General features: G+C 35.4%; 2 protein-coding genes across 5 annotated transcripts; one reads left to right on the top strand and one right to left on the bottom strand.

Annotated features, from left to right (window-relative positions):
• Nucleotides 1-1,463: 1,463 nt before the first annotated feature.
• LOC113228913 (WD repeat domain phosphoinositide-interacting protein 4-like) lies at nucleotides 1,464-24,729 on the top strand. Of its 4 annotated transcripts, none has more exons than XM_026462352.1 (8): nucleotides 1,464-1,595; nucleotides 4,205-4,282; nucleotides 5,697-5,874; nucleotides 11,929-12,103; nucleotides 12,892-13,115; nucleotides 15,530-15,699; nucleotides 16,381-16,466; nucleotides 21,155-24,729. In XM_026462352.1, exons 1-8 carry the CDS (start codon nucleotides 1,541-1,543, stop codon nucleotides 21,182-21,184), a joined length of 996 nt encoding a protein of 331 aa, XP_026318137.1. In that variant the 5' UTR covers nucleotides 1,464-1,540; the 3' UTR covers nucleotides 21,185-24,729. The 4 variants fall into 4 exon arrangements, with proteins under 4 accessions (XP_026318137.1, XP_026318139.1, XP_026318138.1 ...); XM_026462354.1 differs by having other exon boundaries at nucleotides 1,473-1,595; nucleotides 12,904-13,115; XM_026462353.1 differs by having other exon boundaries at nucleotides 1,476-1,595; nucleotides 4,208-4,282.
• Nucleotides 18,533-20,275, bottom strand: LOC113228912. The gene is made up of 2 exons (XM_026462351.1): nucleotides 19,934-20,275; nucleotides 18,533-19,899 (listed from the first exon to the last, which is right to left on the bottom strand). Exons 1-2 carry the CDS (start codon nucleotides 20,101-20,103, stop codon nucleotides 18,813-18,815), a joined length of 1,257 nt encoding a protein of 418 aa, XP_026318136.1. The 5' UTR covers nucleotides 20,104-20,275; the 3' UTR covers nucleotides 18,533-18,812.
• Nucleotides 24,730-25,225: the final 496 nt, after the last annotated feature.

A 25,225-nucleotide genomic window follows, 5' to 3' on the forward strand; every position in this document is an offset into this window, starting at 1 on the left:
CTGTTTTTTTCCTTTCAACGGTCAACAACTACAAAAGTTAAACAACTTATGTTTTTAAACGCCAATAAACAATATGTTAATATAATAATGTTATGTCATTAGTAAAAATATAACTTGTTTTTTACAAAAAACTTCTCTCTTTCAAATTAAAAAGCGTATAAGAATGCACGCTTTTTAAAAAAAAGTATAACGTTTAAACGTATAAAAAAATAAACAGATTTTCCCATCTCTTATTTTTTTTTTATTTATTAAGGCTTTGGCAAAGCCATCTGCCTAAACATGAAGTTTAAATATGTTTCCGTAAATATGGCCACCACAAAGAGGATAGGCAATTTGAGGCGGCGTGCTTGGATTGACTCGGAATTCCTCAAAACGGGCCGATACGGGTATTTTAGTTCGACATTCGTATAATTTCGCATTTTAATCTTCGATTAAGGCACAATAGCACTATCCTATTCCACTTTAAACTAGATTTCACAAAATAATTGAAAGTCAAAATAAAAACGACACTTTTCCCTCCAAAAGGTCCAGAGCGAATCTCCCATCTCTTATTACAATGTAATAATAATAATAATATGGAAAGTTAAACGATGGTATTATAATTTAACCAACCATATTTAGAATACGTGTAAAATCATTGACGGCTCGGACTTCCTTGTCTTACTTATACGTTTTTGGTAAACGTTATTGTCCATTTCTTTTTTCTTCTAACTATACGAATTGAATGCTCTTTAACGGTATTGCTACTTATTGAATTCTCCTTTGAAATCGGAATACTTTTATTTGATTTACAGAACTATATAACTAAAATAGGGAGGATTCGCTCCGGACCTTTTAGAGGGAAAAGTTATTTTGTGAATTCTAGTTTAAAGTGGAACAGGATAGTGCTATTGTGCCTTAATCGAAGATTAAAACGCGAAATTATATGAATCTCGAACTAAAATACCCGTATCGGCCCGTTTTAAGGAATCTCGAGTCAAAAGCACGCCGCGCGCCGCCTCAAATTGCCTATCTTTTTTGTGGCGGCCATGTTTACAGAAACATAATTAAACTTCATGATGGCTTTGCCAAAGCCTTAATAAATTAAAAAATATATATGTATATAGTTTAATAGGTTTAAAAATTATTCAATTTTTTTAAATAATAAAAACATGAATCACTTTGTTCAAATTATTTCATTTATACGTCTTAGTATGTATATTTTATATTTAAATTTTCTTTTAAATTTATCTTACTAATCATAATTAACAATAATTAATTTTGAACAATTCTCAATTATACTCGCACAAGAAACATACACTTGGTAAAAATTAACACGGAAAATGGAAGCACTGCCCTGCTTATCAATTAATTTTTTTAAGGGGGCAACACTCAATGTTTATCTGTCAAGTCAATTCATCAGTCATCAAATCAGCTGTGTATCACGCAGTGAACATGTAATAACAAATGTGCGTATTAAATTATTGGTGTGAAAATGTCCAGTGAGACAATTGATAAAAAATCAACTCAATGTTTATGATAAATTCACGGTGTAGAAGAAATGGCGCGCCGGCGAAGCAGCGGGATTACGAGCCTGGGTTTTAACCAGGATCAAGGTTTGTGTCACTTCCTAGTTCGTCAACCTTTTCTTTGTTCTCAGGTGTTTGTTGTATTATTCATGATGTTGATGAGGTTTGTGGCTCCACCCGAAGTATAGTGACGCTCGAATGTTGATATTTTTCGGGTATGCTTGGGGCATGAGCTTAATGCGAGTAATTATCATAATGTTTGTAATCGCGCCACGCTTCTCGGACGCGTGTTATTTTGTACACGTGTTGTTTATATTTTTAGTGCGCCCACGCGCGGTATTCATTCTTCGCTTACTATTGTTTAGGCATTGGTTCATTTGCCCTTGTTTTGCGTATGTTTGTTCGGACTTATTTTGAATAATAATAGAAGTACCCACTTTAGTAGTTATGAGACAGCAATTGAATACTTACGAATAATACTAAAAATAGATACAAAACCATTTATAGATCCTTGTTCATAATGGCAGCTGTATTCTTCAATGTCTTTTTCACAGATATGCATGTAGTATTCACTATCTACCTATAATACCTACGTGTGGTTGTTGACAAAAGTAATTTGTGGAACATTTTGTCTTTTGTCATTTACATAGGGTTCCAATGACAATACCAGGATAAAATATTAGCATGAGTGATTCCCCCAGATGTTTTACACATACTGACTACTGCAACTGCCTTGCAATACAAAACATGTGGTATGAAAAAGTATTTTTAAATGAAAATGTAGGAAATTTGTGCAATGTTGATCTGTTTGCAATACATTTGTATTACCAGAGTAAAACTATTTTTTTTGTGACAAATTTAATTGAGGCTAGTTTTTTTTATGAAATGTAAGTGTACATTTGTTGTAGGCATTTTTGCAATTATTTTTGTAACTTGACTTCAAGTCATTTACAAACTTGTCAGTAATTTACTAACCACCATGACAAACATAGCTATTTAAAGAGTTCTTTTTAAAGGGGTAGAGTTCTTTCTAAGGTTTTCGCGATTTTTAGGCATAGGAAATGAAACCATTTTTTGGATCTAAATTGCGTATATTTGTTTTTCAAACAATCTCACATTTTGGGATCTTTACAGGTCCCATGGTCACAGTCATCCGTTAGACCTTGCATTTCCTAAAATGACTAAAATTAATGAGAAAAATTGTGTTATTTTCAATACAGTTTATGTATGTTTTATGTAGTTTTATGACAAACGCTTTTTATGTACCTAGTTTTATGACAAAAATTTTTGGAGGTCATTATGATAACTCCAAACTGAAGGTCATTATGATAACTTAATTTTTATGGTGATCTCCCAAAGTAGCAAGGCATCACATGTTTTGCGGTTGTCACACAACAGTCTTGACAAGTTTCTTACCTCATATTGCAGATGGAGTACTTGGAAGTTTCTTTAACTGGTTGGTTAGCGATAACTAAAAACAATCATTGGAACTTCAGGTTTATGTGTTTTAATGGAAGTAGTGGACCATTCTCTTTTAGTTTACATAGATGCCAACATATTATGTTGAAGGAGTCGGAGTGAAATCTTTAAAGCAATGTTTTTCAAGGCAGTATGCAGTGGTGCAGGCTAAATGCATTCACCACTACATAATCCAGACACTTTTCACATGTCCAAATAATAGCTCCTTTTTAGTTGATCAAATTTATCAGTGAAGTTCATGTTTTGGTCATGAAAGTTTGTGAATACATGCACACATCTCGTATCCTTCCATTTCATGTACGATTCTGATTGTGACAGACAATAAGCATGTTGACCACTATGCAGCTGAATGTCAGTTTTAAGTAGTGGTAAATATTTGCAAGTAGCATTGACAACTCCATAGACATATTTTCTCTATCCATAGTCACTTGTAAAAAGTAATTATTTAAATAATCATCTAAATAAACTGTGCGATTTTTTACTTCCAATCTTTTGCATAATTTTTGACAACTTTTCCTTTTAAATAAGTTTCGACTTTGTCTGTAACTTTTCGTGTGGAGATATCTAAGTCCAGGAATAATTAGTTGATGCACACTTAGTTCACATTTTGTAACTTTGTTGAAGTTTGAAGGTTTCTTTGCCTTGTATTGCTTGAGAGAACTTCTTGCCTTGAATTTCACATCAAGTCATCTATGGCATATGTTCATTCATCATGGATTCTGCCATTTGATTTATAAATGGCCGGAGTTTATATAGCTTGTGTAATTTTGACGCATTGACTCATCGGAATTATTACCAAAAATTGACAGGAAGGTTCTGGCTCTCACCTCCTAGTGTTTGCTACAGTTTCATACAAATGTAGTATAACTCTAAAACTTTTTCTCTAGGCGCTCTTTGAATTTCTAAAATAAAAACTTAGATAATATTCATATTCATATAGTAATATCTGTACACTTTTCTCACTTTTTACACTTTTCGTACTTTTAAAAGGAAACTAGACAAACATTTTTTTCAATTTTATAGTAGAGCATTGGTGAGACTGTGGCAACGCACTGTAATGTTCGGAATGTTACTTAAATTTTAAGTCCAGCTGCTTACGCCTTGCTTGCTAAATTATTGTTTATGTTTGTGGAAGTCCATGCTCTAATCCATGTATCATCTACCTGGTTAATGACTGTTTGTTTCCTTTGTATAAAAATTAAAAAAAAATTTTGCAGCAGGCTGCTTCACTTGCTGCCTAACATCCGGCTTGCGCGTTTACAACATCGATCCTCTTGTGGAGAAGACGCATTACAGTAAGTATATTCATAAAGTAATATTGTTTTGTCTTTCCCAACTTCCAGGAAAAATTTGCTAATAGGTAGGTGAATGTTAGAATCAAGCGTTGACTGCAGATAATATTTACGGATCCTGTCAACATGAGGGTGACATTTTCTAGTTTAGAGAAAGCCCTAATTAAATAGAAAAAAAACAAACAAAACACTATTACAATTATTTATGGAATACTCCATCGTCTGCTTGAAGGTAAAACCATATAAAGGCCATTTTCCACAAAAATCTCTAAATTATGTACCTATTGTAATAAAATCAGCATCTTTCTGCATATAAAACTGTTATTAAGTTCGTAGCTTTTTTGTTATTGAGTTTCACATGCAGAAAGGTAGTAATTTTTTTTTTATGTGATTTAAAGACTTTGCTTAAAATGTCACTTATGTGGTTTTACCTTTAAACAGATGATATCTTCAATACAATATATATACAGGCACATCGTCACGTCACATTGATAGCATCACAAATCCCATTAAATCTCATATGAAATTTTGTTGACCATAAATTACATATACTACTATTAATACAAAACACCGGCTATTTGCAAAATTCCTTTTTTTTAGCTGCTTCTACCCAGCTGCAATTATGTATTAATTCACTAATGCATTATTTAGTACCTAATAGGTCAAAGTACGTTGTTAATTTTAATCAGATATTAATTCCAGCAACAATGTGCTGTAGACAATGACTGACTACTAAATTTCCATAACGTAATTATGTATTAATTGTTAATAATTTGGCGAGTTTTTGAGTAAATTACAAAGAAAACTATAAACTTCCTGTCTTCATTTTGTTGAAAGAGTAATAATATATAAGGTTACTCTTAATAACCCGTTATATCGTAAAAACAAACCATGTTTGTACCACGACCATCTACTCTTAGAAATAACACACAATTATTATTTTTTACTTCCCATGGAATATATGCGAATATTTATTAATTTTATAATTTGCTTTACTAAGCAACAGATCAGTTAATTCCGGTAGGTTAGGTAGTTTGAACTCAATTACGTTTAACTTGGATTAAAACTTAAACGGAGGTATGGACTTTTGTCATCAATGTTTGTGTTAGAAGAAATTAGGCCTTTCAAATTAGTTAAACTCTATCTCATATGAATATAGTAAAATAATAGTACAATACACTAAATAATAATAGTATTATATATTATATAAACTATAAGTAGAGAATATTTAGTATAAATTTTCTACATAAATTAATAGTTGGCATTGGAAAAGTTTTTCCCATATTTTTTTCCAATTTATAAAGCCACTGCTCGATAAAACAATGAAAGAGCAGACTTTGCAATGATTTTTATACGAAAGTAATAGAATTTTAAATTATGTTTCACCACGTGTATACGTACGTTCCATACGACACAGGCAGAGAAGATCTGGGCGAGGTGGCGCTATGCGAGATGGTGTTCCGCAGCAACTGGCTGCTGGTTGTAAAGGCGCGCAGGCCCTGTAGCCTCATGCTGTTGGACGATCAGCGGAGGAAGTTCTGCTCTGAGGTCCTCTTCAAGTCACCTATTAGGGCTCTGTGCGCCAGAAGAGACAAGTAAGTTTTGGATTGTTTGCGAATTGATTATTATTGGTTTTAACGGGTAAAAGAAAACATTGTTAAGTAAACGGAAAAGGTCCTAAATTGCATATGTGACCTCTATGACCGTGTAGGCTCCACCCATGCCCAGCAGTAAGTTGGTGACAGCTGGTTGAGTTGAGTAACTTTGCAGTTTTTAGTTCCTAAGCTGCAAATTTTAAATCATCTAAGTTGTGTGACGATAGAGTGTCAAGATTTTGTACATACATTTAGTATTCTGCTAAAAGTTAATCGAGCTGCTATTCAACTGCCATCGCAATTTTTTGGTATTCTGCTCTTCAGTGGCGAGTCAATGGTACGTCAGTGGTGTAGTGTATTAATATTATATCTAGAGTCGGCGGACTAAAGCACATAAGTCAAAATCCAACATCATTCATGTAAATTAATACATCTACTGGATAAAGTCCTTAAGTCAAATTCATTTGTTACTTCATAAATTTGTAACTTTATTCTAGAGGCGTTTTTTTTTCAAATTTATTAATAATAAATGACACATATTTTGCTTACATAATAATTATTCTGTTCTTGATCATACACGAACATTGTTCCGTTGCAAAAATATCTAAAAACTCCAATTTATTGTAGGTAGGCAAATCAATACCTAAATAATATTGTGACCGTATTATAAACATACAAACTATTATGTTGCATTTCGGCTAAAATGCGGGGTAACTAAGGTAATGTTGTGGAACAATGACGTATTACAAAGTCTATCCGAAGAATAACGACGGTTGTGTCCATTCGACTACCGCTGATCCGTAAAAAAATGACGGATTGTACCAAACGTCTTCGATCAATGCATAGAACAAAGTCACATTTTATTTTCCGTCACCATAATCACCATTAAAAATCAACGAATGATAAAAGATTTAGAGAAGAGAAGAGATTCCAAAGGTATTTTCATGAAAAACAGGACACAGGAAACTACTTGTCTCAGATTTTCAAGAACAACGACGGATGTGACAGTTCGTTTTTCACCGACAGAGTATATTTCCATCCAGTTTACTTTAAAAGTATACATAACATTAAAATTATTATGATAATAATTGTTACAACTCCATACTTAGTACACTGGCATGATGTTCTTCTGTTTTGTTTGAGCCTATTTCATTGTAATGCATTTTATTTGCTTTTCATTCGCATTTTGAATAAATACCCTGTACTGTTATTACATTTTAGTATATTTTTGACCTCATCAACGCCATAATTAATTTTAATTACAGAAATATGGTTATAAAAACTATTATCATTCTCAAGTTATAACAAACTTGATGAACGCTAGCGCGTCGCACAGTGCAACCTAGAACAATGACGATTTGAATGATCCGTCGCGCGGGGAAGTGTCGTGGTGGGCAGTGGTCAGCGCCGTACACTGACGGTACTATTCATACGACATTTTTACTGCGTTCAAAAATCAAATCCGTCAGTATTCCAACTCTGTATCTTGGCTGTTGTAAATTAAAAATGAAAATAAGTTTTATTTATCGATTCCATAAGATAATATAAGTAGATTAATGGCATAAAACGAAAATTGAAAAAAAGTCACAACCGTCTTTGTTCTACGACTACGACGATTTAATCTGAAGACTAAATAGCATATAAATAAGGAAACATCGATCGTTAGTGATTGAATGAATGTATGTTATCACATAGCCATTGCACTGACTCTCTACTCTATTGAGACTCAACTACCGTTGCAACTAGATTTTAGCAGAATTGCGAATATCGCCATTGCAATCAATGGAATTAATGGCCACTGGTTTTAAGAAAATGTAGAAGCGAACCCCTGAAATGCGGGGATCAATCTAAGATGCTCTCACCTATACTCCAAATTCTTTTCAATTACGCCACACGGACGCCGCCTACGTCATAGTATATAATAAGTAATAAGACAAGTGGTATAACTCCACACAAATGTACCACCGCGTCTTGTATTCGTGTATGCGTACCGTGTGTGGACGCACACATTCGTATACTTTGCAGTGCACTCAAAGAGTACATTATATCTAGGAGTGCACTCGAGTAGGTAGCACAAAGCGGGTCGCACGCATCATTCATTACAGAATTGAAGCGTTCGCTCGATGTATATGATTTATAAGTTTTTGGTTTATAAATGTATTATTATGTATATAAATACTTGCATTTCATTTCTCTTTCAAGATCATACTCCCATAATCGTGATACTAATCCACTATGCTGGTATAAAAATATCATATTTGTGTAATATATTATATTGACAAAGGTTATTTCATTATACCACGAGAGTACTGTGAATACCTTTATCGATAATTAACTTTTTTTAAATTATGTTTAGCGACCTATAGATAGATAACGTGATAGATAACCCTACGTTTCGAGTGACGTGTAGACATTGATACGCCGAACAGGAAGGAGTTGAACCACTTGTGTTATTATTGTTTTATTATACTGTACAGCCGTCTCTTGGCTCGTACAAGCAGTCATACATATATTAATTGACACGTGCGCAACCAGAGCGGTGAACTAAACCAAGTCTACTAAACTAAACAATTCTGAAATAAAAGCAATAACATTGTCTACTTTTGTCGTGAGTTCTAACATGCCTGTATCTTCACGCCATCGAATCTTGAGTAAAATAGATATCTGATCAGATGTTATCGCCAACTAATTGTAACGATGAAGGAAAACACAATGAGAAAACCACCGCTTCCTTTAAAGTTCATTAAACTCTTCAAAGATATGTAAGCTCAGATTAGGCCAATGTTGTCGGCTCTGTAGAAAAAACATTCTCCAGTAAGGTATACGTTGAGGTAGTTACTATCGTTTTCTTAGCTATGAGTAACATCAATATGTCATCAACAGTTGTAAAACCGTCTTGAACTCATTCCACAGAAAAAAATAGGACTTAACTGTGATACCTTTATGATGTATTCTACATATCGAGTTCTTAGGTACAGTTAACAACACATCAAGCTACACTTTTGTTCTAATACCGCTTCCAGTGCAACGGAGCAAAATACGCCAATGTGTAGCTTGGTGTACTGCCCTCTGTACCACCAGCTTGGAATACAGTACCTATTTCCTCTCATAAAAAATCCGAAGCAGACCATAATGCTGCAGTGCCACTCATTAATATGGTTTATTTTATTTCTAATTTCCTTTTAATTACATAATAAATTTCATTTTAGTAAAAAAATCGTATTGTTAAAATGAAATATTGTTCAAATCGTTCTTGTGGTAAATTAAAAATAAGGTATTTAAATTAATATTTTTTGTAACTATAATTCAGAATATTCATATTGTTCAAAGCATTCATATTACTACTATACTATAACTAGTTGATGACTTTAAAAGGTAATCTCTTGCAGCCGTGACCATGAGACCTATAAAGCGTCCGAAACGTTGGTTTGTTTAAAAAACCAAAATTAACGCTATTTAGATTCAAAATTGTTTAATTTCCAATTATTCTACATAATAATATGGACTTATTTGTATCGCGCGTCATTAATAAAGTGCTATAAACTGTCATTTTCTACGATAAGATAACCTTAGCCTACTAACCTGATTTTATGTAGAGTGGAATATGAGAATAGCTATTCTACTGTATTTGCTTTACTAATGTTTTACTATTTATTAACCTTAAGAGTATTTGCTTTGATTGTACGTAGTAAATTTATTAGTACATAAATGTTAAATGTTTTTGTAACACGTGTGTAAATAATCGTTATATTATTATACATAAAGATATTTGGACGTGACTAACAGAATCTGTTATTTTAATTCTAGTTAGACCGGATACAAAATTAACTAATTATTTTCTTTTTTTAACAATTGATTTACGTGCTTATCAGGTTCATGGTAGCTTTAGGCTTAACTAAGTGATTGTAATCGCTAACATATTTTAATTGTTTATTCGATAACAATTGCTTAAGTACTATAGTTAATATTATATTAGATTGGTGAATGAATTATGCAATGTTTATGATTTAATTTAAAAGGTAATGAGTAAGTAGATTGGGATCCTCGCCATCTTGTGGAATTTTAAAGAAATAATTTTTTGTACTAACAACACGAACGGAGGAATTAAACGTATTTTAGCGGCGCCATGTCAGGGTCCTAAAATATGCAGAAATGATTACAGTGACATGACAGTCAAGAGCGTTTTAAGCTTGACACTTGGGATTTAGACCATTTTTTATTGTACGCGGCCTTTTGATTTTTTACCTTAAGTATCAAGCTCGTCATGCTCTTGACCCTGTACGTTGTAAATTCTACCGCATGAGTTTCAGTATGTCTACAAATGCATATACGATTTTTCTAAATATTTGTTACGGTAGTATCGAGCTAAGGAATTTTTTCCTATTTAAAAATAACCTTGTCAGTCACATAATTTTGACATATTAATGATCCTGTACCTCTAATATAGATACACAAAAATAAAATGCTCTTATATGCAATGATTTCTTGAACATATTGGCGTCTTAATCCAGGGTCACTATAATCCGGTGTCACTATAATTCGGTATTTAGATAAAATGTTACAATTTAATCGGTTCTAGTCGCAAATAACATTTTTAAAGTCAAGGTTTTGTTTCTGTCCACACAAGGATGACCTTATTTCGGCGTCACCATTATTCAATCTCGAGAACCATAGTACCTACTTTACTCAGTAAAAGTCGTAATTGTGTCAGTGCTGGTCGCAAAAAATTAGATTGAGCCGTCACGCATTGCGGTGTAGCATTGCGTGTAAATGAAAACTGCGAGACACGCGCGTGACATATTATTATGATAATTTGTGTATATACGCACGTAATATTTAATTTGCGTCAACTGTAGTAGAGGGTCAAAAGCACGCCAACCTTAGACACTGAAGATTAAATTCAACTCTATGCCAACTAAGTCTACTCTACTACCGACTACTAATGCTGACACTAAGTGTCAAGCTTAACCTTTTTAGTTAGTGGTCTTGACTGTCATGTCACTGTGTGGTGGTGTTAAAATACTTTTAGATTCTATATTCAACTTGCCAGTAGGAACAACTATTTATTTAAAAACGGTCCAAATCCTAAAGTGTTTTGATGTGCTCTTGACTGTACCCATAGCTAGTTTTATCAGCTTTTGTTCTTTTTAAAATGTAAGTAACCTAAGACCTTTGTTTTATGTGTATAATAATTATTATAAAAATAAATAATTATTTTTATGTATCTGCTATATTTTTTGATAATTATATACATTAATATACAAACGAGATGGTACAGTGATATTAGCGAGAGCCGAATTGCATATGCAGTGATATTTATGTGTTTACAGCAGAATTTGTGGTTGTGTTTATGCAATAGGTACTTATCCAATCCTGAGCTCTCTCTGATATCACAATACGAAAACGCATCTTATTGATCGTAAGAGTTTGTGATTATTCCTGTTTTTAAAACACGTGAATGTGTATTTAGTACTTTCAGGAGGTTTAAAGTTACTTTTGGTGCATTCTGTAATTAAAAAACTTTTCATCTCGAGCAGCTTACTCATAAACATTCTCATGTATGTATTTTTTCTCTGAGCAGAGTCCGCGTCGTCGCCGCGCAGCGACCGCGTGCGTCTAACTGTCGTGGTAAAATAAGCTCTATGTATTTAGCTTTTACGTTTAACTTAAATGAGCGTCCTGGGTTTGCAGGCGACTCTGGCTTGAATTTGGTCTACGCGGACACCGCTCGGCGACCGCGTGGTTGTATTATTCAGAGGAATTTAAATGTTGTTGCCTAGTAAATAGAATTCAGATTCACCATTAATGTATATGAAGGCATGCTAACTGGGTGCTAACAATATGATTATAACAATGGAATATATTATAATTATTAACACGAAGATCGAATATTAAGTAAAATTACTTCGATCCAGCTGGACTCGAACCAGCGCCCTCGCCACACCGTGGCTGACACTCTCTCAGCTGACCCACGGAACGAACCAAAAGACCCATGTGCTTGTGTATTAATATTACAATGGAATATATGTATTATTGTTTATTACAATATTTCAGAGTGGCTGTGGTACTCCAATCATCCATCCAAGTCTTATGCCTGCCGTCGCTGCAGCGCGTGGCACTTCTTCGGACGCCGACAAACTCGCGCCCTCTGTGCGCGCTCGCCACCGAACCCGGCGCCTTGCAGATCCTAGCTGCGCCCGCGCATCGGAAAGGATCCTTACAACTTCTGGTATGTTTCTCCCTATATCGACTTTTAACATGCCTGCGTTATCCAAAGTGTTGTTGTCTTTCTATAACGATTTTCAAATTCTCGGTTTAACGGTAAAGGTAAACAATATGAGTACACCTTAAGGCTATGAACTAAAATACATTGTCATTGCACCTGTATAAAGAACGAATTTTATGCATTCATACTTTACCGAAGTTTGCATGCCTCCATGAAAAATAATGTAATGATATTATAAAATCATTTTAAAGCATAAATTCTTAGGTTTTCACAATTGTTACACGTTGGATTGGAAATTAAACTATCTTTCGTATCTAAATTGCGTAGTTTTAAACAACGTTTCGGGCCCTTTACAAGTCTCATGGTCGCGATTGACTGAGGTAGTAAAGTCATCAACCAGTTATGTCTATAATTCATGCAAACCACCCTAAGTTATTAATTGAATACCTTATTTTGAATCTACCAAAGAAAATTCAAATTTACGCTACACACGTTTTGCAAAATATTTTATTTTAACAACATGAATTTTTACTGAATTAAATTTATTAATTAAAAGGAAATTAGAAAGTATTTGAAACATTGCTAATAAATGGTACTGCAGCCTTATGTCTGCTTAAGATTTAAAAAAAAAACAAATATTTAAATATACAATTACTCATTACTGTCATATTTTAATATAATTGTTTTTATTATAGCACAAGAAGAAAGGATAACTTGCATGCACGTTATACTACTTATGCATGTGAACTAACCTGTATTAGAAACTAGCTTGTAACATGTACTATGCCTAGAAACTGTTCCAGGATGTATCGCGGGCCGTCAAGGGGGCGCAGTCGAGCTCTCCTGCCGTCGTAGGATGTCACCAGACTGAGCTAGTTTGCCTTAGTCTATCGGCTAATGGGGCTAAATTGGCCACTGCGTCCGCGAGGGGAACCATCATCCGCCTTTGGGACACTGTTAGTAAACAGATGCTGCACGAATTGCGTCGAGGATCTGACTATGCGGACGTATATTGGTAAGTTCTACTGAATGTCGAGATTTTGGTCACGTAAATTCGGCGTGTGACTTTTTCCAGAGATCCGAAATTATGCGACTAAATTTTGGTAGGTGTGATGTCACATTTAAGGTCAATATCGCAGTGTTAGCGTTGGCGCCCTGCATCTGATTCGTATTCGTTCTGGATCCGAGACTATACAAATCTAGAAAACTCGGACCCTGTACTGTATGATGTACTTTATCTATAAAATAAATAAACAATATCACTTGTGCACCTAGAGGTAAAATTAAAAGTGGTCTCTGTGACATTTCGGACTGATACGAATTGGCCGTAGTGCGCTTACGCTGTTAGGGTCGTAATCTAGAACTCTACTCAATGTTCAAGTCAGGATTGCACTGGAAACACAAGCACTGGAAATACGACCCTAATGGCAGGGACTTGAGTATGATTTTCAGTGCTCACTGCAATACTCAAGTCCTGACTTGAGTATTGAGTAGAGTTCTAGAATACGACTCTTAGAGTGAAAAACCTCGCAGATACGTATTTTTACATAGTTTAGCTTTTACTGATTCCAACAAAAAAGAACCATCAAAATATACTCAAAAAACCGCGTAACACTGACTACAGTGAAACTGAATATTAAACATTATTGCATTAATTTTATTGTTTTACGTTAAAGTGTAACCTCCTATAAGTTCTTCATGAAATTAACACTTTTTAGTGAATATCGGGAATATATTGAAGGTTAACTAACTATAAGGAAACTGTTACTGTATCAAGTTTTCTAAGAAAAACGTTTTTGTGTTAGTGTCTTTGTGACGCAGTTCGTTAAGTATCTGGGCGTTGCGATAGGTCTTCGATTTCCGGTTGAACTAGATTTAATAATCGCCAACAACTTTAATGATCTATAATGCTAAAGAGCCTCATTAAAATATTTGCATTTTTACTTTAAAAACAGCATTCTGTAACTAAAAAACAACTATTTTGATTATCCGTACAGACCTGAGGGCCTACTATGAGCTCTTAGAGCAATCCTATTAGTTGAATTGCCTGTCAAATTCGTACTATGACCTCACAAAAACAATTCACTGTCCATGCAGTTTACGTTCCCTATTCGAAATCCGTTCACCTTTTTTTTCATAGCAAAATCGTATCATGACGTGCCATTTGCCATGCAAGTGGCGGTCTCATCTGTAAAAATAAGCAATTCAAAAAAAGTTACTCCGTGACTAACTTTTTTAGATTTTGTTACATTTAAAAAAAAAATTCGTTTATGTTTTATTACATTTTCGGTTTCATAATTATTTGTTATCTATAAAGACTATATAGCCAATTGTCAGTAAATAAATACTATTAACTATTGAGCGTTTTTTGAAAATCTTAGTTTGAGTTCCCAATCTTTAAAGTATTATTGACAAATTATGGCATGAATGTTATTGCAATTTTTTAATGGAATTTTAATCATTTTAATAATTTCATTGACCGAAAATCTTAAAACAACTTTTAAATAGTGCCAAATTTGACTTTAATGCAATCAATGAAAATGTACGAATACAAGATACGTTCCAATTATGTTATCAAATTACAAACTCACCTTATTAATTTCAATGATAATGACTAAACATGACATGTAATTTTGTCGTACGACAAATTGTAAAGTATGATTGAAAAGCTGCCGATATTACAAAACAACGTAGTAAGTATAATCAATAATAAAATTAATAAAAAATATAATTATTCTCATTTTGAACACAATCGGTTAATAAATAGTGCTTGATGCTCCCAGGATAGTACATCTGTCTATTTCTTTCATATGATTTAGTATGTTGTCCCATCTCGCTCTTGTTAGATGTCAGCTAGCCAGCCAGAGACAATAATTAACGTTTAAAAAGTAAAACTCATCATCATGTCATGCCATTCCCATTCAACTTTGTGTAGGCCATGATACGAATTTAAGCAATTCAGTTTTACCACGTCAAGTAAATTGCATGAAACTTGGCTGGCTGCTTATAAGCTCATAGTAGGCCCCCTGGATTGCAACTGTTCATCTAGTATGGGAGTCAAATTTTTTTTTAATAGGACAAATATTATTTAATTTCAATAATAAAAACATTGTATTAACTAAATTTTTAATTAAATTAATGGTTTAAAAGCGGTTTAAATAAATAAATATTAGACAACATCACATACGTTGCTCTGATCCCAAAGTAAGTAACTAAAGCACTTGTGTTATGGAAATCGGAAACGACGGCGCCACCACAAACACCCGACACAACGTAGAAAAGTTCGTTTTCTACTATGGGTCATAGTAGACCGGGGATCGAACCCGGGACCTAAGAGATGGCGAAACCATGAAAACCGGCAGGCCACTCGACCATGGAGGTCTCATTTTGGTTTAATTTTTTAATTACAATGATTTATTGCAATTGCAGTATAAACTTCAATCCGTCGGGTTCGCTGGTTTGCTGCGTGTCGGACAAGGGCACTTTGCACGTGTGGTCGACGCGTGGGCAGCCGACGCACCTGGCCGCCGCTGCGCTTGCGCTGCCCTCGCAGGACATCCGCGCCATGTGCGCCTTCGCCGATGACAACAATGCCGTTGGTAAGGGTAGACCTACACTGTTTTTTTATACATATATGAAAAGAACTCATTGATAGAACAAGTTTGGCGCTGGAATAATATACAAACCTTTCAGAAACAGACTGTAAGCCGAAAAAATTTCAGTTGATGGTTTTCACATATGTATAACTTTGATAAAATTCCACAACGGTTAAGCTAGGCAATTTGATTGTTTCCATGAATATTGATTATTTTGTTAATAAATGTTGCAAAAACATAGAAATGCTATTTTATTAAAATATCACATAAAATAGTAAGCTTTTTCATGTAGCTAAATACAGTAAGGATGTACATTTTTTTTAATACCTAAAATCAGCATCCGGCTGATGTGTAATAAAACCTGCATCAGCAACAACCCTGATACACACATAGGCTACCACAAAGCACACCCATATGTTCACGGGAGTAATAAATGTAGGCCATATAAATATTTCTCTCGGCCCGAGAATCGAACACGGGACCTCCGTGTAAAAGACCAGCATGGTAATTTGAAGGTATGTGTGAGAAGGGATTGTAATAGTGAGAGATTGCAGCTTGTCGCTGGCCATCAGGGGATGCCGCGTGTAGTTTGTATGCGACCAGCGTAAAGCGTTTTGTATAGTACTTTTCTTTAGGGTCTAAAAATTTGTATTAATAATTTTGTTGTGCATTGGCTCATTTCAGTGATATGCGACGATGGAACTTTCCACAAATTCACATTCGCGGCTGATAGAAACTACCATCGCAACGATTTCGAATACTTCTTGCAGGTCAGTATCCCAACGTTTTTCTGTTAGTTTATTGTGCCATACAATACTAATGAATATAATTTACAATTTTTACGAAAAATAAACATTCTGTGAGCTGAATGTTGAACTGCATGCTGAACATACGAACGTTAAATTCGGAAGTATGTAAATGCCTAATGTCTGTTAAATAAAATTATAACTTACTTCCATTCGTAGTAAAAAAGGTGGCGACGAATTACAAAAGTATAATGAAAATAATTGAGAAGTCAACTTTCGCTGTACATTAGCTACTAAGTTTTTGTACCGTGTAACCTTAACGTATTGCAATGATTTTTTAAATCTGTAATTGATGTAATGGGTTTCTAGAAATAGTACTAGATTTATTTTTTACGTAACATGTAACATTATTATTTGAATTGTGGTGTTCCATATTATGTCGGGCCATGACAGAATAACAGCGAGGGCTACGTAATTAGCATAGTCCTCAGAGGCTCAGTCATGGACCCTTTTCACATGTTTCTTTTTTATTTTAACATGAATTTATTATTATTTTTTGTTTTGTTTGAAATTTATGTATCATCCAATTGCGATAAAACTTTCGTGGGTTGTTGCGCCCACACCCACACAGGACAGGGTATCAAGTCAAACAAATTAACATTTTTTATATTTTATTATTTAGTACATTATTAAAACTATAGATGGATTGAATAAAACAAAAAATATATAAATAAAATATAAAAAAGAAATGCAGAACTATTTAAACATCGTGTTAGAAATGTTCAAATAAAATTAATTTACAATTATTATTATAATTAGTAAAAACAGTGAACTCGTTGAAGAATTATAGAGTTTTAACAACCAATAAAACTTACCTATTATTTTTTCATCAATATCCGGAATCCATCTTGAGTCAAGCGCCTGTCTTTTACCCTTTAAGTCACCATTTCCTCTCCGATAGTGGCGCCCTCTTTTCGTCTCTTGGAACTAACTTACGCGCTCACCAGGTGACGGCTCGTCATTATGCGCCAGGTAGTCCTTATCTGGATTCCGGATATTGATGAAAAAATAATAGGTAAGTTTTATTGGTTGTTAAAACTCTCTATAATTTGTTTGGTATCAATATCCGGAATCCATCTTGAGTGACATGTTTGTTAATTGCTCTATAATGTATGTAAATGCTACACAGGTATTACATAATATAGCCGTATACATATTATGATTTATCTCAACGATCATAAATAACATAACACGACAAATACGCAATTAGCTTACCGGGTCAAAATAATTTGACAGTGAAACAGATTTGGTATTAATTTAAGGAAGTGTCATCATTATCAATTAATTCTTTTTGATAATATTTTTTAAAAGCATGACTCATTTTCCAGTTTCCAGCTGCGAGTATTTGATCTATGGGAAAATTTTCTACAAAATTAAGGGACGCCACTGCTAACCTCACGGAGCCAGTCGTTGCTTCAATACCACTTTCTTTATATTGTATTATGTTTTACAAAGAAGTTGGAGGACACGTCTATGCTAGATGTTAAGTGTGTAAAAGTTGAAATTACCGACTTGTGAACCAAAATTGTTCTGTAGGCCAGACCAACATTACAGTGTAAATGAGCTAGGTAACGAGCTACTTGGTCAGCATTAGGGTACTTATAATTAATTGAATGGGACTCACACCATTTTCTCCATCTGTTCCACGCAGGCCGGTATGTGTTAATCTTAGAGCTTCTCCAGCTCGACACCAATAGTGCTTGCTCCTGAGCTGACCATTCTGTTAGCATATCTTGCCACCCGAAATCAGCCATGCTTTCAGTTGCAGTTCCTGAACTGCTGGTGGGTGCATGCCCATATTCGTGTCTAGAAGAACTCTGGCTAGATCTGGAATTAGAATGGGGGATTGTAGTGCCCGACGTTGTACATCTGGTCGCCAAAGTACTTGGTTCCATTTCGGAGCAATCAGGATGAATTGACCGCTGGCTTGATACAAGTGCCCGAGGACTCTGGCGATGAGATTCGGTGGTGGAAACAGCGACGCTAGTTTGTAGTGCCACTGGTGACAGAAGGCGTTGTGGAGTTGTGCTTCCTGATCTGTGACATCCATCGAAACGTATCTCGGCACCACGGGAGCTGTTCTTGAAGCAAAAAGGTTTATTTCCGGTGTGCCCCACATTTGAAAGATTCTCATTACCGCTGTCAGATGCCACTCTGGTTGGACCTTCCGGCGTGACTGAGCGTCCACCTCGGCATTAACCCTGCCTGGAAAATATTGTGCTACTATGTGTATATTCAATTTGTTTACAATTTGGATCAGTTGTCGCGTCTGTTCGAACAATTTCTTTGACTTTGTCCCACCTTCTTTGTTTATATAGGACACAACAGTTCGGTTGTCTGTGACTGAAAAAGCACTTGTGCATTTTGCAAATGATGAGCCTGATGCAGGATCGCCGCGTGAACAGCGAACATCTCCTTTCGGTTGGCATGCCATGTTTGCTGTTGTACTGTCCAGGATCCGTTTATGCTGGTGTCGTCGAGCTGAGCACCCCATCCTATGTCGGATGCGTCCGTGGTTAACAAGTGAGTTATGGCACTCGTGTGTAGAGGCATGGACTCTCCCAAGATCTTGGCCCACCACTCCATCTCCGATCGGACTTCGTGGGGGATGTTTACTCCATGAAATGGAAAATTGTTTGGCAGCAGTCGACTGAAGCATTGCAGTGTGCGACAGTGGAGCCGGCCCCGTCTGGTTACAAACGTTGCGAAGTTGAGTCTCCCCATTAAGCTCTGGTACTGTTTGAGGGACCACTTGCCTTTCTCTAGCTGTTCGTGAAGTGCTTTGCGTAACGATAGACACTTCCGCTGCGACAGGGACATTGCGTTGCGTTTTGTGTCCCATATTATGCCGAGAAACTCGTGGCATTGTGTCGGAACTAAAAAAGATTTGTCGTAATTGACTGTCCAGCCGAGAGTTTGCATAATCTTTATTGTGAACGCTACGTCGTTCTGCAGCTGTTCCTTGGATTGGTTTGCCAGCAGAAAGTCGTCCAAATAAACCACGCCTCTGATATCGTGATTTCTCATAAATTCTGCCACCCAGTTGGTGATTGCAGCAAAAGTCCTGGGTGCTGATGAAAGGTCAAAAGGCAAACACGTCATCTGCAGCAGCTGACGTTGAAGTGGATCGTGATGACAGTTGAGCCTCAGGAATCTGCAATGCTGTTGAGAAATGCGCACGTGGAAGTACGCTTGGCTTAAGTCTAGTTTCGCCATCCAATCCTGACTCTGCAGAAACTCTGGTACACGGAAATGACTGAAGAGTTGAAACGGTTTTGTCATAACGAACTGATTCAGTTGTTTGAGGTTGAAGATAGGCCGGAATGTGTCGTCTGACGTGGGTACCAGAAAGACCGTCGACAGGTCGCTGGGACTTAGCTCTGCCTCTTCTAGGACACCTGCTTCCAACATAGCTTGAACCTGTGCAGTCATATGGTAGGATGATTTGGTTCGGTAACATTGCATGACTTTTGAGCTTGGAAATATTAGTAGCGGTTTGAGTACAAAAGGTATGCATACGCCGTTCAATAACTGACAAATTTCTTTCGGTGCTCTTAGATTGCTCTAAGTACTCTGAAATAGCTTTAGACAGTCGAGTCATTCGCGACGTTTTCCTTTAAATGAGGAGCGTCCCTCCGTTTTCTTAACTACAAATCTTAAATAAATCATCCATCACTTTATTATATGTAGATTCTTTAGAAAAAATGTTTTGCACTTTGTCGAATAGAGAACTAGCTGTCAATAACTAACTCTTTGGAATCGTACGCCCAATCGACGTTTACAACGATCTTTGTAATTCGTGCTGCAATGACCAATGCGTTGCTAACACAGCAACGCATTGGTCAGTGCAGCAAATGAACGTTCCAGCAATTTGAACGAGAATCATTTTTTAACATTGCACTTTCGAATCGTTTCAACTCATTATTTACATTTAGTTCGATAAAACCAGGGGTAGTTAAATATCTCTTTTGTGCATCGATAAAACGAATAGCATACCAATCATCGCATTTAAAACGTTGTAAATCGGATAATGTCTTCAAAAAATTTTCGTTTGATTTTCCGTAAACCGGATTTTTAATTGTACCAACTTCCAATAAAATGTTAAGCTTATTACTCTTATCAAACTCGCCGGGACGCCTTAAACTTAAGTCATTTGAAGCAACCACTTTCAATGTTTAAATTTGAATTCCTGTTTTCCAAATTTGCGCACTCTGACATGCGCACGGCCCGAAAAAACGACGTTATAATGAAGAGCTGTCATCTGGTGCGCGCGTAAGTAAGTTAGTTCCAAGAGACGAAAAGAGGGCGCCACTATCGGAGAGGAAACTGAAATGCTGACTTAAAGGGTGAAAAAGACAGGCGCTTGACTCAAGATGGATTCCGGACCTTGCTGCCAAACAAATAATAACAAACCGAAGGTTTCTCAGTGGCATGCTTTTTGATTTGTTAGTTTGCAATAAATTGTACAAATGGCAGTTTTTTTGAATTTATTCCGTCCGAATAAGTGGAGTTACGAGTGCGACATTTCTTTTTATGAGATTCGGTATCTGTACTAGTATAGTATTATATTATGTGTAGTATAATAGACTGTGTCCTCTAGTTGTGTTCAGCCGTACAGCGTTTGAAATAATTATTAACGTTTGTTTTTTCAGGTGGGCGATGACGACGAATTTCTACAGTGATTTTTTTTATTGACTGATACAGTAGCAATGTGACTGTGAAACCATGTGATGGCAACAGTACCAACGTAACATAAAATAATGCCGATTCATATAAAAAGTGAGCAAATATAAATTACAAGAAACCTCGCTTAAAAACGTGTTAAAAAAGTGCATAATGTGAGTACGTTTGCCCTTTTATAGGAATTCAATTTCACATTTTTGCATGTGACAAAAGTTGATAAGTATGTTGGGTCGTTTATGAAATAAGGGCGTTGGGCCATGAATCTTAATGTGAATAACCACATGCCTGCGCTCGCGCAATCGTTAATTCATGACGCCCATTATCTACCAAAGTGGAACCAATAGATTAATCATTTTGTTATTTTGCTTAATCAACGGCGTAAAGATGAGAAAATAACGAACTTGATTATTTACCTACTCACATACAGCACATCTTTGTTTCGTTATGGTAGATCATGGAGCTGGTACCTGATTTGCTTATTGCCCAGTTTTTGGTAGTAGCTAAAAAAATATCGAAGCAATTTTTTTTCGCAACACATCGATATTTTTTGTTTTTACTTTTAATACGCACATCACGACGGTGTTCCGTAGGTCTTAGGGCGAGCGAGACAGCGATATTGACATGATCTTATGGCCCAACGCCTCACGGTCCAAGTAGAGTATTCAAATATTATTAGAAACTCGCTAGTCCGTTACAAAATTTACAAAGTGTTAAAACTGAAAATTATTATGTAATGGCAATATATTACTAATAATATTAGAATATAATTTATTTAGAATTTATAATACTCTTTGTGGGTAATACAAAATGGTAAGTGATATTTTTATTTAGTCATATATAAAAACGTACGGCCCTTTATAGTCCATTTATATTACGAATAATGTAGGTTTATTAATTACCCCACCCTATCCTATTCTATTGGGTATTTGGCAAGAAAGTCGAAAAGTAAATAATTTTATTTCAATTTTGAATTTAAAAAAAACTTAAATTTATAGTGAAATGTGTAAGAAAACAGAAATATGTTGAAGAAAAAAACAAGCATTCAGAAATTACAAGTTAATAGTATAACATTTTTATTTAAAAAAACCGACCTCCAATTTACTAAGTTTTATGTCAATAATCAACATCGGTTAACGGAAAATGGTGAAATCCAATAAACAGGAGTCTTCCCCTAATTTGCCATTCTTAGAGGTGGAATATGTTCTTTAAATTTGAATGGGACCCCTACCCCATTTTCCAATAAAAAAGACTCATCGAAATCGGTTCACAAAATGTCGGAATAATCGCGCAACGTACACAAAAAATCACCAATCGAATTGAAACCTCCTTTTTTGTAGTGGGTTAAAAACTGCAATATTTGTTGTGTGACGTCAATTTTTAGTGGCGTCATACAAGTTACATACCAAGGGCGTTTTTGTTGAAGACCATTATTACATTGAGACGTCGAAAAACGAACTTCATCTCTGCCTCAGAGTGTTTATGTGACTTGATTCATGGAATTAAAAGTAGGTGTCAAATACCCTATTGCCATTGCTATCTCTGTGAATACAACCACGTGATTGTTAGTTTGAGGTTTTGTACTGCTTTCGAATGCGAAGATAAGGTGTAGGTTAGTAAGAAGCTGAAGGATTTTTTAACCTTTTTTTACTTGTAATTTTGGAACGCGCACGGACTGGACCTCATGATGAACTGGTTTCTTAACAACTCATTGAACAGTTTAAGACTCTCGAAGCAGACGCTTCCATTGATAGGTGTCGTCTGAAACTGATCATGCCTTGATTTGTTGAAGTAACCAGTCTATCGTTAGACAAACGCGTGGTCGGGGAGTCCGCTTCTTCCAGCGTAGAGCCATAGAATTGAAAAGGTTCAAAAATATTTGCCATCGTCATCAAAAAAGATTTTTTTTTCTACTGGCAACACGTAATGTCAAAAGCTTATACTGTTTCCTAAACGATTTTAAATATATTGTATATATGATGTTTTGCTTCATGGAGACATTATTTTATTTTTAAAAGTAAGTAATACTGTATTAAAATACTTAAAAAGTTGCTTGCCTCGTCTTGGAATCGAACCAATCATATTCGCAGGTTCAAATTATAAGTATTAATTCCTTGTAAGATAATATTATAATTTAAAGGAGCCTCGTTCAATTATGCAATGTATTAAAAAAAAGAAACAAACTTGAAACTACCAATGTATGTAGGATATTTATCCATTTTTTGTATCGAAATTAAATAAAATCTTTTTATGATGGATATTCAAAATAATACGCTTCACGTCTGTTATTATATCAACAGTTACACACACACACAGTACACATTATAATTAATTTCCCTAAACTTAAATGTACAATTTCACTGTATTCCTTTAATTTAAGACACTATGTTACTTTGACTCTTTCGATCGGCATCATAAAAATACAGGGTGTTTTTTTACTGCACAATTGGTCGTTACATTCCTAGATGAGGCTAGCAACTTTTTAAAGTCTATGAATGCAGTATTACTTTCTTTACAAATAGAACTACGTCTCCATTAAGCAAAATAACCTATCCGGATTAATTTAAGTACTTTCCCGCCGTGTCCCGTAGCCGTGAGACGCCTTGTATACTCGTAGATCAACCACTTTATACATCGCCACGCCAGTCGATGTTCAGCCGCATTGTTTCGGCTCTTACAATTTATGACAATCACGATCCGGTTGAATTCTCGGCAGAGGTGGCGCCAGCCAATAGATCTAGATCTGTAGATGATCAATGTTGTCTTTGTCGATCTGTAACTGAGTCCCTATCTTGCATTCGAACAATTTTAGACTTAGTCAGTCGAGTTTGTCTTTTTTGTATCACTCCAAACAGCGATTTGCGATCTTTATCACGCAAATAATTACTTATGAAATTCTGGTCAATTTTATTAAAGCATAATTTGTATTTGAATTTGAAAATATTATAAAGAGGAAAAATAAGAGAAAATTTGTATCGAAAGCACAACGAGGGCACCAAAAGTGTATAATTAGTGTAAATGTATTCTCCAGTCGGTTTTTTCGAATATTTGAACTTTCGGTAGGTTATACAGAGTGGCCGGTTAGCTTTAAAAATTGTTTTCTTGTGTGAAGCAAGTGTCAACTTGTATTTGGAATCTTCCTCTTAAGATTGATGACAATTAGTTCTTTATGAAATTTTGTGTAGTGTGTTCTACCGGTTTGACCTACTGCCTCTCAAATAGAGGGTCGTGGGTTCGAATCCGGGTTCGCACCTATAAGTTTCTCAGAGTTTATGTGCGAAATTTAATTTGAAATTTATCATGATCTTTTCGGTGAAGGAAAACATCGTGATCGTTGAAAAAGGTTCACAACCCTCGAAAAGCATGTGCGTCCCCAACCTGGATAGGGCCCGCGTGGCCGGACTATGGTCTAAATCCTCGTCAGAAAGGAGACCCGTGCCCAGCAGCGGGACGTATAAAAGAAAAGGGTTGACGATGATGAAATTTTGTCTCAAGTAGTGGAAGAGTCATTAAAAATTACCGTCGACATGGTTGATACCAAAGTTCCCACACCTCCCCGCGCCGTTACCTATTATGGAGCGGTCTAGTTTTACGGTCCAGCTACATTCAGTTAGTCAATATTATCATCCTTCTGGCTGAATCACATTATTTGAGGATTTCCTAGAAAATATATCTCGTCCATTCATTTCTATTACCCGCATCATCTTTCAGACCATCCATCTTCTTTTAAAAGGTAATCCGTATTTAACAACTTTCACAGGCTGTGCCACTTATCCCTCCACCTTACATTTTCGTATGACAAACAATTATAATTAAAGGAATACAAGAACATTGTTCATCTTTTACTAAGCACCTAGTATTTTGTTTTCGTGATTTTGGTGCCCTCGGTTGTTGATATGAAAAAAATTATATACATGCTTTGTTACGGGACTTTTAGGTTGGATGATGATAACAATATCGGGCACTAAATTGAATTTTTTTAATGGTTAATATTCATGAAACCTCAATGTATGTACTGTCACATTATACGCTGATTTGATTAC

This window comes from Hyposmocoma kahamanoa, unplaced genomic scaffold (assembly GCF_003589595.1).
Source record: "Hyposmocoma kahamanoa isolate Upper Pololo Valley unplaced genomic scaffold, ASM358959v1 262, whole genome shotgun sequence".
NCBI lineage: Eukaryota > Metazoa > Arthropoda > Insecta > Lepidoptera > Cosmopterigidae > Hyposmocoma > Hyposmocoma kahamanoa.